General features: G+C 44.0%; 2 protein-coding genes across 4 annotated transcripts; one reads left to right on the top strand and one right to left on the bottom strand.

The window, feature by feature from the left end:
* Window positions 1–230: 230 nt before the first annotated feature.
* ovch1 (ovochymase 1) lies at window positions 231–5,569 on the bottom strand. 2 transcript variants are annotated; one of them, XM_076111204.1, is made up of 15 exons: window positions 5,465–5,569; window positions 4,804–5,365; window positions 4,388–4,499; window positions 4,223–4,300; window positions 3,662–3,845; window positions 3,507–3,582; window positions 3,240–3,429; window positions 2,489–2,628; window positions 2,015–2,165; window positions 1,904–1,942; window positions 1,546–1,768; window positions 1,153–1,310; window positions 909–1,013; window positions 637–773; window positions 231–427 (listed from the first exon to the last, which is right to left on the bottom strand). In XM_076111204.1, the coding sequence occupies exons 3-15, from the start codon at window positions 4,431–4,433 to the stop codon at window positions 266–268; spliced, it is 1,689 nt and encodes a 562-aa protein (XP_075967319.1). In that variant the 5' UTR covers window positions 4,434–4,499; window positions 4,804–5,365; window positions 5,465–5,569; the 3' UTR covers window positions 231–265. The 2 variants fall into 2 exon arrangements, with proteins under 2 accessions (XP_075967319.1, XP_075967318.1); XM_076111203.1 differs by having other exon boundaries at window positions 4,388–5,365.
* Window positions 4,904–13,985, top strand: parp12b (poly (ADP-ribose) polymerase family, member 12b). 2 transcript variants are annotated; one of them, XM_076111206.1, is made up of 9 exons: window positions 4,904–5,214; window positions 5,251–5,320; window positions 6,308–6,443; window positions 8,619–8,868; window positions 8,994–9,089; window positions 9,814–9,940; window positions 10,032–10,200; window positions 10,914–11,034; window positions 11,781–13,985. In XM_076111206.1, the coding sequence occupies exons 1-9, from the start codon at window positions 4,935–4,937 to the stop codon at window positions 11,879–11,881; spliced, it is 1,350 nt and encodes a 449-aa protein (XP_075967321.1). In that variant the 5' UTR covers window positions 4,904–4,934; the 3' UTR covers window positions 11,882–13,985. The 2 variants fall into 2 exon arrangements, with proteins under 2 accessions (XP_075967321.1, XP_075967320.1); XM_076111205.1 differs by having other exon boundaries at window positions 4,904–5,320.
* Window positions 13,986–14,199: the final 214 nt, after the last annotated feature.

The raw sequence follows: 14,199 nt of genomic DNA, 5'->3' as shown, positions 1-14,199 counted from the left end.
TGTCAGACCAATAAGTGAAATGCAGCGTAAACCGACAAAACGTTTCACATGCTAGATTTCAAGAGGAACTTTTAAATGATTAAAATGCTTTAAGTCAAAGCTTAAGTCTTAAAAACGAAATAGTGAATTTAGTCCAAATCGATTATCCACAACCAGGTATGGCCGAGTTCACTTAATCTTGTGATTAAATTCAATTTCGTATCAGCTGGAACGAAGTAAAAGTCCACAGCTTCCAGTTAAAAAGAGTTTATTTTCTAACAAACATTCAGACGTCTTCAGTCACGTCAGACATCCACAAGCTATAATCAGATATTCTGGAAAAGATGGCCGGTTTGTCTGCGTCACACCGCCTGCTGCCCCACGTGACCACGCCAAACAGGAAGTAGGCGCCACGTTTACGACACAGCAGCGGAGCTCCGGAGTCACCCTGCAAGAGAGAAACTAAAAGATCTTCATCTGAACAAGTTATTTGATTTGAAAGTCGGTCTTAAAGTAAAGCGATAATATCGTTTCTAAAGCAAACTCATCACTGGAAGTTTTACAGTTGAGGGATCTTAAAGGGATCTCCATCAAAACTTATTTCAGAGACTTAAACATAACCGACAGCGGGGTCCATCGGCCTCAGGGTGGAGTTACCATGCAGGAGGTGGAGCCTGCAGGATGTGAACAGATGTGGGAGTCAGTGATGAGTCCTTCCCCCCATTTCTCCCTGCAGGTCGTCTGATTAACCAAAGTCAGTCCGACGTGGTGCAGCCGCTCTGGATTGATGTCCTCTGTACAGGAAACAAGACACAACCGCAGATTTATTACAGAGACGCCTCAGAGGACGTTCTGGGACGTCCGTTCGACTCCGCCTCTGTTGTGTTTTAGACGCGAGACCAGAACTCTGCATGTTATGTGGAGAATACCTGTTGCTTTCAAGGCTCCCCAGCCGGTTGTGACACAAGACCAGCTGTCATCGAGGTCCTCGTCGTCCTCCTCATCGGGGACACAAACTGGAAACACACGAGAGCCTGGAGACACGACCAGAAGTTCAATATTTCACTCATTGGAACCATCAAGCCTCAGTAAACACACGGTGCAGTGCATGCAGATACTATGGACAACTTTAAGTGTACAATGTTTGTGTGCTTTATGTTCAGGTGTCCCCACCGAGTCTGGCAGGCACGCTGAGGCGGAGCAGTGACAGGTCAGAGGTCGGGGGGAAGCTGCCGTCCTGTGGCAGATTGAAGACCTCGTCCACCGGGATGGTTTGAGACGACGAGAACCGGAGGTCATAAACTCCCAGAACCACCACGTCCTCTCTAGCTCTGCAGGGACAAAACAAAAGTCAGCATTAACAGCAGAAGTACCTGACGTAGCAGTGTTCTGCAGTGAAGACCTAGCAACAGCAGAAAAGTAGCAGCAGTAGTAGTACCACCTGTTAATGCAATGTTGTGCAGTGTGGACCCAGTGGCGGCGGGTCACTGCAGTAGTAGAAGTACTAGTAGTACATGACGTTTTGCTCAACTGCAGTAGCACTAGTGTAAGTAGTTGTAGCATTACCTGACATTGCAGTGCTGTGCAGTTATGACCCAGCGTTGGTGGATCAGCGCTCCGCTGCAGTAGTGGCGTCCGTTGGACTGCAGGCTGACCTGCCAGGGCCAGAAGAAGGGGCAACACTCGGTCACGTTCCCCACAGACACGGCCCCGTTCTGGGACACCGAGAGAGCAGCGAGGCCTGGAACCTTCTGACAGCTGGAGCTCTGCTTCTTACCACACGTGTTCTCTGTCATGCAGGTGAACAAATGCAATCAGAGGGGTGGACAGAATAACATGAACGCCCGTACACTGTAGTTTAATGCACATATAAGAGTTCTCTTTGCAGATTGAAGTAGAAATACAGCGTAATGTCAGAAGATACCTTCAGTACTGACGTCATCTTCATGCGAGATGTCCTGATCTGTGAATGAAGCATGCCACATGTCATACTTCCAGATACACACTCGGGTGTTGGATTATCTGAGACACATACTCATGATGTCGGAGATCCACTGAGTGTGTTGTTGGATTTTGGTGTAGACTCCTGGTCTTTTTGCTCGTCCACAACCGACCCCCCAACTCACCAAACCTGCCAGCTCATATCTCCTGCCGTTGAAGCAGGTCAAAGGACCTCCAGAGTCCCCCTGAGACAGAAACAGGAACATATTGAAGACAGAGACAGGACAACAGAAGACACAGCAAGATAAAAAGAGACAAGACAGAATAACAGACAGCTGACGAGACTAACAGAACAAAGACAGTTAAGACAAAGAGGATGAAGAGAGGAGACAAGGAAGACAGCTTAACTGAGACTAGATGGAACAACAAAGACAAGACAGAACAAAGTCAGAGACAAAGTGTAGATTCTGTCGAGTTGACTCTTAAGCCATCGGATTTCTGTCTCTCGTGTCTCAGACTGGTTCAAAGGGCTCCGTAGTCCAGATTCTGGAGCCTGATGGTCCAGTACCTGGCAGGCGTCTGCTCCTCCTGAGTGCTTCCCAGCACAGAACATGGAGGGTCGCATCCTCCCGCGGTAGTACCGGTCACAGGCTTCAGGGGACAGGATGGTCACGTTCACCTCCTGCAGTCTGTTAACTCGAGGTCCATCTGAGGAGGAAGAGGGGGAGGAGGTTCCTAGCTGAGTGAAATGAGCCAGAAGTGTCAGAGCTGCTGAACTCCTCTAAAATAAGGAAAGGTGCTTCAATGCTTGCTTCTCCTTCAGCATAGGATACACTGAACCATCCTTTATGAGAGGAAATCAGATAATGACGTCCCATGATTCCTTAGCGATGCACCTTTCTGCCATTCACAAAAACAAGATGGTAAGAAGTCACGGACTGTCTTTAAGAGGACGTAGTCACCATGACATCACCGTCAGTTTGTGGACGGATGTTTCGAGCTCTGGTAGAGACCTGTCAATCACTGTGTAGCCCCGCCCTAAAGCATCCCCTGCTTTATGGTCTGTTTGACTCTAAATGGACCATAATGTACTAAATGAACATCATGCTGTATTGAAGAAGACTTGAAACTAGAGATTGAGACCATAAACTCATGTTTACAATGTTTACTGAGGTAATAAATCAAGAGAGAAGTAGAGTCATTTTCTCATAGACTTCTATACAACCAGAGGAGTCGCCCCCTGGTGGACACTAGAGAGAATGCAGCTTTAACACATGAAGCTTTGGCTTCACAGAAGTTGAGTCTGAACACCTCCTCACTCTCTCGGGTGGACCCCCAGCCCGTGATGGTGCACTTCCTGAGGGGGGTCAACGGAGACATCCAGATGTCGATGGGTCTGACAAACTGGTTGAAGACCAGCGGTTGCTGCAGCTTCAGCAGAACCAAGTCGCTCTCTTTGGTCCGAGTGTTGTAGGCCGGATGGTTGCTGATCATGGAGACTCCAACCACCTGGACAGGGAGTTAACGCAAGAGTCAGATTCTGCTTTACACACTTGAACCTGGTCTAGAATGTACAAGGTCCTGACTTGTTGTCGGGGTTCATGAGGATTATCCAGGTCGTGTTTTCCAGCCAGAACCGTCCAGAAAGAAGCTTTATTGTACCTGCAGCAGGAGACACATTTCTGAAATGATGGTCCACGTAGACCTGGTCTAGTCCAGATCTAAACAGATGACCTCTGACCTTTTGAAGCAGTGAGCAGCAGAGACGACCCACGTGGGGGCGATGATGGCTCCTCCGCAGGCCGACATGGAGGCGAACTGGAGGGAAACCTGCCAGGGCCACGAGTTGGCCCAGGCCTCCTGACCCCCGATGATCCTGGACTCCAGCTCCTGTTCTGGACTGAAGGACCGCACCCCCGACAGGTCTGCAGTCAGACCACAGAAGGTTCAAACTACAGCATTTTATATTTAACAACAATTTATGTAAGTAACTTTAATTTGAAATTGATAAAAATATATATTAGCCATTTATAAATATAATAAAGTTGTATTTTAATATTAATTGATTCACACACTTTAATGATTATTTTATTTATTTTTACTACAGTTAACACATTTGATATGATGTAAATAAATACCTTTGTTAAACAGGTCTTTGCTTAAATATAATTTTATAAATAAATTTCAAAAACGTCACTTTAATGTTTTCTGTATTATAATTCAGAACATTTGATGATAAATGCTAAAACTCTTTATTTGAAATGTAACGCAGCACAAACGTTAACGAACATTACGAACTTACCTCTGAATCCAAAGTATCCAGAGAAAGTCTCATTTAAAGTCCCGTTCAGCTGATTCTGGATCAGACTCGCGTGGAGAGCTGCAGACACAGAACAGATCGTCTCAGTTCAGACTGACCTGAGAGCAGCTGTTCAGCTGAACTGAACCACATGAAGGTGTTTCTCACCTGAGTGAACGGTGAGCAGACACACCAGCACACAGACAGACAGCATCCTGTCTCACCGACCAGCGAGCGCGCTCTGATCCGCTGTGACGTCACACTCTTTGACGAGTCTCACCTGTGTGATTAGAAACACCTGAGACACCTCCAACCGTCACGAGGACATTACACCCGAACGTTTAAGTCAAAGAGGAAGAAAATAAATGAAAACAAACATTGTTACAAAAATGAATATGTTGTAAAAAAAATGTATGTAATTCAGAGTTTATGAATGTGGTGTTTATTCATTTTATTAGTGGATATATATGAATAAATAAATCATAATAATAATAATAATGTATTATTATTATTATTATAAATCCTCTTTTTCTTCCTCGTATTTATTTCCCGACACACTACCAGCGGTTGTGATTGGCTGTCACCTCTCACACAGCAAACAGCTGTTGTGTGACAGCGTGCTTTTATTTTGACAGGCTGTCAGCGGAAGTGTGCTGCTGGTGTCCTCCCGGTAGAGGCTCGGTAGAGACCAGTAGAAGCCGAGCAGCGAGCAGTCATGGCCGGCTACAGCAGAGAGGTGCAGCTCGCCACCGGCTTCTTGTGCAGCAGCTCCGGAGCCATGAAGCTGCTGCAGCTGCACCGGAAGCTGCTGCAGCGCTGCGACGTCAGCGAAGAAGAGTTCTGCTTCATCGTGCAGAAGTGTCCCCGCTTCCTATTGGTCCGCGGGGAGCGGCTCGAGGACTGCACCGTGGTGGCCAAGACGTCCCTGCGGCTGTGCAGAAGTTACAGCCGGGAGGAGAGCGGCGGCGGCGGCGGCTGCAGCCACCGGGAGGAGAGCGGCGGCGGCGGCGGCTGCAGCCACCGGGAGGAGAACGGCGGCTGCCATCAGCTGCACCTCTGCAAGTTCTTCATCTATGGAAACTGCAGGTTTGGCAAAGGCCGGTGAGTCGCTCAGGTGCTAAGGTTGACTCTTCATCTCTCTGATACCTGTTCAGTAAAAAGCCATTTTTTTAGTTGTAGTATAAATAGTAGTATAAAATACTACAACTACTTCTACAAGATAATTATCTGCTCTTGTTTTCTTACTCATTGAGGACTATTTCCTGTGTTTTCCTCCGCTGCGGAGTGATATGAGACAAAAACGAAAGTTAAGGAAATGAAACCTGAACAGCAGCTGAAGATGGAGGATCTATAATTATGATATTTTAGAGGGCGTGTCTGTGACGTCATGGAACAGCTGATCCATCTGTTTTCCAGAGAATGAAAGTTGAAGAGAAGCTGTGAGCTGGTTCAAGAAAAAGAAACTATAGAAGTGATGTTACTTTTCACTTCATGGCCATAAGTTTGTGGACAGTTCCTGTCTTTGGTCTCTTGGTTCCTCTGAAGATATAAATATAATATTTCCATATTCTAACAGTTCTCTCTTGACTGGAACATCCCAGTGCTGATGTGTCTCATTACATCTGTTTTAAGGGTTCATTTAGTAATCAATTCATTTTCTGTTTCTGTTTTATTTCACAATAAAATCACACTTTGGTTTTAAAAGGTTGAGAATCCAACGATTAATGCAAATAATATTCAGATGATTCGTGAATGAAACTAGATGAGTTGCATCTTTATTAATGTAATCGACAGTAAAACATTGAGTTGCTTACTGTGAGAACACGTTAAAGACAGAAACAACTGATTATTATTATTCTAGCAAGTTCAAAGACATCAAACTATTCAAATATTTAGAACCAACATCAGAGCAAAATACACAATATCCACATTCATAAGAAATAGTACACATTAATATCAATAATACCAGCCAATATCATTATACACATTCATTCCCATTGATGCACATTAGCGGATATTAATGAATAAAGTGTTGATTATAGACGTCTGACTGATAAAGTTGAACCTCGTTAACGTTGTTCGTTACAGGAAGTTGTGTAAATTCTCCCACGACATTCGTTCAGCTCATAACTTTGAGTTACTGAGAGAATGTACGCTGCACGAGCTCACCGAGGACCAGCTGCTGCTGCTGCTGCTGCAGAACGACCGCACGCTGCTGCCAGAGGTACCGCACTCCTGAGACACTCCTGAGACACTCCTGAGACACTCCAGAGACACTCCAGAGACACTCCAGAGACACACCAGAGACACACCAGAGACACACCAGAGACACACCAGAGACACTCCTGATACACTCCAGAGACACTCCTGAGACACTCCAGAGACACACCTGAGACACTCCTGATACACTCCAGAGACACTCCTGATACACACCAGAGACACACCAGAGACACTCCTGATACACTCCAGAGACACACCAGAGACACACCAGAGACACTCCTGATACACTCCTGAGACACTCCTGATACACTCCAGAGACACTCCTGATACACACCAGAGACACTCCTGATACACTCCTGATACACTCCAGAGACACTCCTGATACACACCAGAGACACTCCTGATACACACCAGAGACACACCAGAGACAATCCTGATACACACCAGAGACACTCCTGATACACTCCAGAGACACTCCTGATACACACCAGAGACACTCCAGAGACACTCCAGAGACACTCCTGATACACTCCAGAGACACACCAGAGACACTCCTGATACACACCAGAGACACTCCAGAGACACTCCAGAGACACTCCTGAGACACACCAGAGACACACCAGAGACACTCCTGATACACACCAGAGACACTCCAGAGACACTCCTGATACACACCAGAGACACTCCAGAGACACTCCTGATACACTCCAGAGACACTCCTGATACACTCCAGAGACACTCCTGATACACACCAGAGACACTCCAGAGACACTCCAGATACACTCCAGAGACACTCCAGAGACACTCCTGATACACACCAGAGACACTCCTGATACACTCCTGATACACTCCTGATACACTCCAGAGACACTCCAGATACACTCCAGATACACTCCAGAGACACTCCAGAGACACTCCAGATACACTCCAGAGACACTCCAGAGACACTCCAGAGACACTCCAGAGACACTCCAGAGACACTCCAGAGACACTCCAGATACACTCCAGATACACTCCAGAGACACTCCTGATACACTCCAGAGACACTCCAGAGACACTCCAGATACACAGCTGACAGAGGGTACATCCCAAGTCTCTTAATTGCATCCCCGTTTCCCTCACTTGCGTCCTTTCCTTGCGTCTTAGTCCCTCCCACCAGGGATGCATGGAGGAAACCATGCGAGGAGAGAGGAACGAGGAAATATGTTTTAGGAGACATGAGACGTCCTTTCCTCAGTTGCGTCACGTGAAGCGACGTCTGTTTCTGATGACGGTGCTGATGATCACAGCTGATCAGCTGTCAGTCGGCTTTAACAGCTGGAGAGACTTTTGATAAGTTAGTGTCTGATCACATGATCACTGTACTTAATAATAGTAACTCTCCTCCCTCCTCGCTCCTCAGAGCAGAAATAAGAGCTTTGGGACGGCCATCAATATGGCGGCGCAGAACAACTTCCGGTTCGAGCGAGGAGCGAGGAAATGAGACTTGGGATGTACCCAGAGTCTTTGTGGACATTTAAAGACGTCCTCTTGAACTCTGATGGACATTTTCATTATTTTGTGATGTTTTTGACCAAACAATCACATAATAATAATAATAATAATAATAATAATCATCATGATCAGATCATTTCCCCTCTGAGACTCTTTACATTCATCGACTCGTCTTCTTTATTCTCTCTGATCTCCATTCAAACAGGTGGTTTGTCTCTTCTCTGTTTTCACTCTTTTTCGGTTTCTTCTGGACAAATTAACTCAGATGAGGATCCTGCTCTCTTATTGGACGATACAGCTGTCACTCCAAATGTCAGAATAGGCTTCATGTCACTTCTTTACAGTAACAATGAAAAAAGAACAACTTTATTTTAAAAAAAGTCCAGAGAGGGTGAAGAAGAGAAGCATCGAAGACGCTCAAACAGAACCAGAAGGTTGAGTCAGAAAGAAAAAAGAACAAAAAAAAGAAAATATGAAAGTGTTTCCTCAGAGGTAAAGTAAAACAATTTGTTCTGTAGGTTCGACTGGTTTTTATGAATATTTATCACGTTAAACAATATACATCCTGTTACAATGTCTTTACATATTTACTCTATCTCATATTTAGAAATATAAATACTTTATTATGAGATGAAAAATGTATTTTCTGTCGATTTATGCGTCTCTGTATGACTTCCTGTCTCAGGTGTGTCTGCACTACAACAAAGGCTCTGGTCTTCACGGCGGCTGCACCTTCCAGGAGAACTGCACCAAAGTGCACCTGTGTCAGCACTTCGTTCAGGGCGACTGCGTGTTCGGACTCAGGTGCAACCGGCAGCATGCCATCGACCAACATGGCCGCCGCATGCTGGAGGAGAGAGGACTGAGCGGAGGCGTCATCCAGGAGCTGCCCTTCATCTACAGGAACATCCACCACCTCACTGCTGCAGCCTCAGGTGACGTGAACACACCTGTTCACCACTCTGTCAGCTATCGGGTGACGTGAACACACCTGTTCACCACTCTGTCAGCTTAGTCTGGTGGTTTTGTTGACTCTTCGGTTGTTTGTGTGTCTTCTCAGAGAAACTTTCTGATACTTTGCATAAATCTGTGGATCAGACGGACGAGAGGGAGGAAATCTGTCTGCACTTCACCAGAAACAGCTGCAAGTTCCAGAGTGAGTTTATCTTCATTACGTCATCGTTACCTGACGGTCTTCCTCTCATCTGATTCACTGAGGTCTGTTCTGCTCAGTTTCATTTAAACTCTACTAGGTGGCAGTGAAGTGTCAGTTTACTTTCTTCATATCTCAGTGTCTCAGTCTGATGTGAAGAGCGACATCAAGTTTATATAAAACACAAAATAAGTCTAATACAGCTGAAGAGCACTTGGTACAAAATGGTTAAATATGTTGATTTTTTTCTGTGCTTTCTTTTTACTCTAAACATAAACAGCAAAAAATATTTTTTATTTTTATACTTTCATACAATAAGAAAAATACTGTTATATATAGATTTGTTTTCTTTCTAAATAAACTTGAAATTATTATCATTTCTTCTAAATTATTATTTTCATCTAAATTGATTATTATTTCTAGATAAATAGATGTTTCTCCTAAATAGATTAAAATAAAAACCCTCTCTACAATATCCATTCAGGATGCTGGCTCCTAAATTGACTTTTTTTTCTGAAAATAAATCTATCACACATGGAGTTCAGTGTTTTCATATCCACATTTTATTTTGTACTTACTAATGTGTTCGTTTTAATTCAATAAAGATGTAGGAAAGAACATTTATTGTTTATTGGTCTTTTTAAAACCGAAGTCTTGTCTGGTGCAGTTTTCACATTTACAGGTTTGGTTTTGTTGGAACTGTAGTTTCTGGTTTCTCTTTGTGTAGACGAGTGTCGCCTCGTTCACTTCCACCTTCCCTACAAGTGGGAGGTGTTCGATGGCCTCACCTGGACAGACCTGCAGCACATGGAGGACATAGAGCGAGATTTCTGTGACCCGTCCAAGACTCAGAGGTCAGAGGTCATATCTCATCTTTGTTCAGGTTTTCTGATAATCTGCTGTTGATGAGTTGCTGATTGAAACTATTCTTTCCTCTGTTTTCAGTTGCGGCAATCGGCCCGTCAACTTCCTGACGATGACTCAAGGGTGGCAGCATGTCCACCGTCTCTCCACGGTTTCCTCTGTAACAAAGCCACCTCACTACATCCTGACAACTGTGTGGCTGTGGTACTACAAAGGGGACCAGGGGAACTGGGTGGAGTATGGACAGCCGGTGAGTCGGACTGCTGGGGAAAGTGTGAGGGTAAAGATTAGAGGGTTTAGGAGTTCAGGAGGGGTTCTAGCTGCTGTTCTGGTCAAGACTAGCTGTAGAGGTCCGGGGACTAGCTGTAGAGGTCCGGGGACTAGTTGTAGAGGTCCGGGGACTAGCTGTAGAGGTCTGAGGACTAGTTGCACAGGTCTGAGGACTAGCTGTAGAGGTCTGAGGACTAGTTGCACATGTCTGGGGACTAGTTGCACAGGTCTGGGACTAGCTGTAGAGGTCTGAGGACTAGCTGTAGAGGTCTGAGGACTAGTTGCACATGTCTGGGGACTAGTTGCACAGGTCTGAGGACTAGCTGTAGAGGTCTGGGGACTAGTTGCACATGTCTGGGGACTAGTTGCACAGGTCTGGGGACTAGTTGCACAGGTCTGGGACTAGCTGTAGAGGTCTGAGGACTAGCTGTAGAGGTCTGAGGACTAGTTGCACATGTCTGGGGACTAGTTGCACAGGTCTGAGGACTAGCTGTAGAGGTCTGGGGACTAGTTGCACATGTCTGGGGACTAGTTGCACAGGTCTGGGACTAGCTGTAGAGGTCTAAGGACTAGTTGCAAAGGTGAATTCAAGCCTAAAAGCTATAAATCTTTTGACCTGTAAATCATCAAATCAATGCATACTGGGATTATAATATTAGCATATTGATGAGCTAACTGCTCTCTAACTCTCAGGATGAAAAGCAGCGCAACACATCAGTGACATCACAGACTCTGGAAGAAGCTTTTCTGTCTGGCAGAACAGCTGAAGTCAAGCTGGTGAAAGGCCAACGACAGTATGTCATCAGCTTCCAAGGTACGTCTTATCCAGTGTTTTTCATGTCACCTGTAAGGTTTTAGCTAAAACGTCCCGAGCTAGTCCAAAGACAAGTCTCTAGTCAAAACGAGTTAGTCCAAAGACAAGTCTCTAGTCAAGACAAGTTAGTCCAAAGACAAGTCCCTAGTCAAAACGAGTTAGTCCAAAGACAAGTCTCTAGTCAAGACAAGTTAGTCCAAAGACAAGTCCCTAGTCAAGACGAGTTAGTCCAAAGACAAGTCCCTAGTCAAGACGGGTAAGTCCAAAGACAAGTCCCTAGTCAAGACGGGTAAGTCCAAAGACAAGTCCTTAGTCAAGACGGGTTAGTCCAAAGACAAGTCCCTAGTCAAGAAGGGTTGGTCCGAAGACAAGTCCCTAGTCAAGAAATGTAAATCTCAAGACAATAAGTCACAAGTCACTTCCTAAATTAAGTTCCAAGTAAAGATACGTAATCCTCACAAGTCCCACAACAAGACCGACAAGTCCCAACGCTAAGTCCTAAGATTTATGTTAGTGCCTTTCACCAGATTTAGGAAAATAATTTTAACTATTAACAGTTAGTAACAATTGAATGCGTTGTTATTACGTTCGAATAAACCTTTTAAACTCAAACTGTTCACGTTTGAGTTTATTTCTCTGATTCAATTAGTTATTTCTAACTTCTAATCTGAAAGTTTAGCATTTTGCTGTCATCTTTTTGAGAAACTCTTCCTCACGTTTGTTCTCTGTGATCTCCTTCACTGCAGACATGTGCCAGAGGAACCCCAAACACAAAACCAAGAGGAGAGTTTGTCGTCGACCGCGCTTCGTCTCTGTGGCCGAGGTGGGAAAAAAAGAAAAACCATGAACTGATGTGAACCTGATCAAGTGCCTTAACTTGGTTCACCATATCTGGACTGGAAATATACCGCTGTCCATGTTTGTGATTGGTCAGATGCTGCAAACCCCGCCCCTTTTATGTGAATGTCCCACATCCAGATTGAGAAACCCTCGTTGGTTTACCGAGTTGATAACCAGCTTCATAGGACGGTTGAGATGGATCTGGTAGTTAGGGTTAGTTAATCTAGATAACCAGTAGGACGGTTGAGATGGATCTGGTAGTTAGGGTTAGTTAATCCAGATAACCAGTAGGACGGTTGCGATGGATCTGGTAGTTAGGGTTAGTTAATCTAGATAACCAGTAGGACGGTTGAGATGGATCTGGTAGTTAGGGTTAGTTAATCCAGATAACCAGTAGGACGGTTGCGATGGATCTGGTAGTTAGGGTTAGTTAATCCAGATAACCAGTAGGACGGTTGAGATGGATCTGGTAGTTAGGGTTAGTTAATCTAGATAACCAGTAGGATGGTTGAGATGGATCTGGTAGTTAGGGTTAGTTAATCCAGATAACCAGTAGGACGGTTGAGATGGATCTGGTAGTTAGGGTTAGTTAATCCAGATAACCAGTAGGACGGTTGCGATGGATCTGGTAGTTAGGGTTAGTTAATCCAGATAAACAGTAGGACGGTTGAGATGGATCTGGTAGTTTGGGTTAGTTAATCTAGATAACCAGTAGGACCGTTGAGATGGATCTGGTAGTTAGGGTTAGTTAATCTAGATAACCAGTAGGACGGTTGAGATGGATCTGGTAGTTAGGGTTAGTTAATCCAGATAACCAGTAGGACGGTTGCGATGGATCTGGTAGTTAGGGTTAGTTAATCCAGATAACCAGTAGGACGGTTGAGATGGATCTGGTAGTTAGGGTTAGTTAATCTAGATAACCAGTAGGACCGTTGAGATGGATCTGTTAGGTTCAAGAGCCTCTCGCAACTGTGGGGGAGACCGCATGTGGTCCAGCCTTACCAAAAAGTCAGCCGGTTTCAATTATAATCAAAAGTATTTAATACTACAGAAGCTAAACAATTGCAAAGTGAAGTACATTATTTACAGAATATATAGAAATATGATCCGCACGGAAAAGCATTCACCCGCGCCTCAGCCTGAAAGCGTAACAACCCACAAGATGAAAAGAGAGCGAATTCTTCCTCTGCCTTTCTTTTGATAGTTCGAAAAACCCTCCCATAATGTCCGTCTTAGTTTCTATTGGCTAAATCCAGCTGGCTCCTCCTTCTCGCATCAACCAGCTGGAGGACCCTCGTGCGGGTGTCTCTGTAAATGCCTGTCGGTAAATCCCTGTCTGACCCTTGGCTATTCTTCACAGTTTAATACATTCAATGACTGTCTTTTATGGCTTAACACTTCAATGGTAAACATACTATATAAAGATAAGGATTTGCAACTTTTGGCAAAAACTTCACAAGTTTTACAAGCATAATTGGTACGTCCCAAGTACTTGCTAACATTTTACTATCCACCTCTAAGGTGCTACAAATTCTACTAAGAAACACTTCTAACAATAGATCTTAAAACACACCTCTAATTATGAATCCTAAAACACTTCTAATTATAAATTCTTAAAGCACACTTCTAAACCTAAATTTCCTACAGATCTGGTAGTTAGGGTTAGTTAATCCAGATAACCAGTAGACAAACTGGGTATGTTGAACTCACTTCCTGGTTCCTGGTGACTTTGGTGCCACAAACACCAACAAGACAAACCGTAAACTCATAATGCTAGCATTAGCATCTTGTCTTCGCTAACATTGGCTAGCTTACAACATAACGTGCTAATATAATAACGTGCTCACTGTTTTTGGGTCTATTTAGTGCTTTAACGACTGTTTCTATTTTCTATGAGGGAAATAAGGACTTTAGTTTTCATATGAGCTGTTTTTATGTTAATGTATAGTTTGTGTTTGCTTTATGTTAATGAGTAGATGTGTACTTCGTGTTATGACTTGTGTTTAATTTATGTTAAGTTACTTTTTTTTCTTCATACAGGTCAAACTTTACTGATACACGTCAGACTCTTGATGTTTTTTATTTGATTTAATATAAATACTTTTATTAGATTTAAACTTTTATCATTATTTTTGTTAGTTGCACCAGTTACTTTGTGTTTTAGAACTTCATGTTGTTCATCGTTATGTTTTGTTATGTTTCATGTTGTTTCTCCAGTTATGCAAATGAACTCCACAGAATCAATACATGTCAAATGATTTGTTTCATGCTTTAGAGCCCCAGAGGTTGCGTTTTTACTGATTTCATATTAATAATTAATAATAG

The sequence above is a fragment of the Anarhichas minor genome, unplaced genomic scaffold (assembly GCF_050575085.1).
Source record: "Anarhichas minor isolate MPS153535 unplaced genomic scaffold, ASM5057508v1 ptg000044l, whole genome shotgun sequence".
Classification (NCBI taxonomy): domain Eukaryota; kingdom Metazoa; phylum Chordata; class Actinopteri; order Perciformes; family Anarhichadidae; genus Anarhichas; species Anarhichas minor.
This window is presented reverse-complemented; position numbering and strand designations above follow the sequence as displayed.

Coding starts and splice junctions, on each gene's coding strand:
- ovch1 (XM_076111203.1), bottom strand. CDS start 4,433: ATGCTGTCTGTCTGTGTGCTGGTGTGTCTGCTCACCGTTCACTCAG. Junction 2,166..2,488: donor GAGGAGCAGACGCCTGCCAG/GTACTGGACCAT, acceptor TTTCTGTCTCAG/GGGGACTCTGGAGGTCCTTT. Junction 428..636: donor CAGGCTCCACCTCCTGCATG/GTAACTCCACCC, acceptor TCTCTCTTGCAG/GGTGACTCCGGAGCTCCGCT.
- parp12b (XM_076111205.1), top strand. CDS start 4,935: ATGGCCGGCTACAGCAGAGAGGTGCAGCTCGCCACCGGCTTCTTGTGC. Junction 5,321..6,307: donor TGCAGGTTTGGCAAAGGCCG/GTGAGTCGCTCA, acceptor TGTTCGTTACAG/GAAGTTGTGTAAATTCTCCC. Junction 9,941..10,031: donor GACCCGTCCAAGACTCAGAG/GTCAGAGGTCAT, acceptor CTCTGTTTTCAG/TTGCGGCAATCGGCCCGTCA.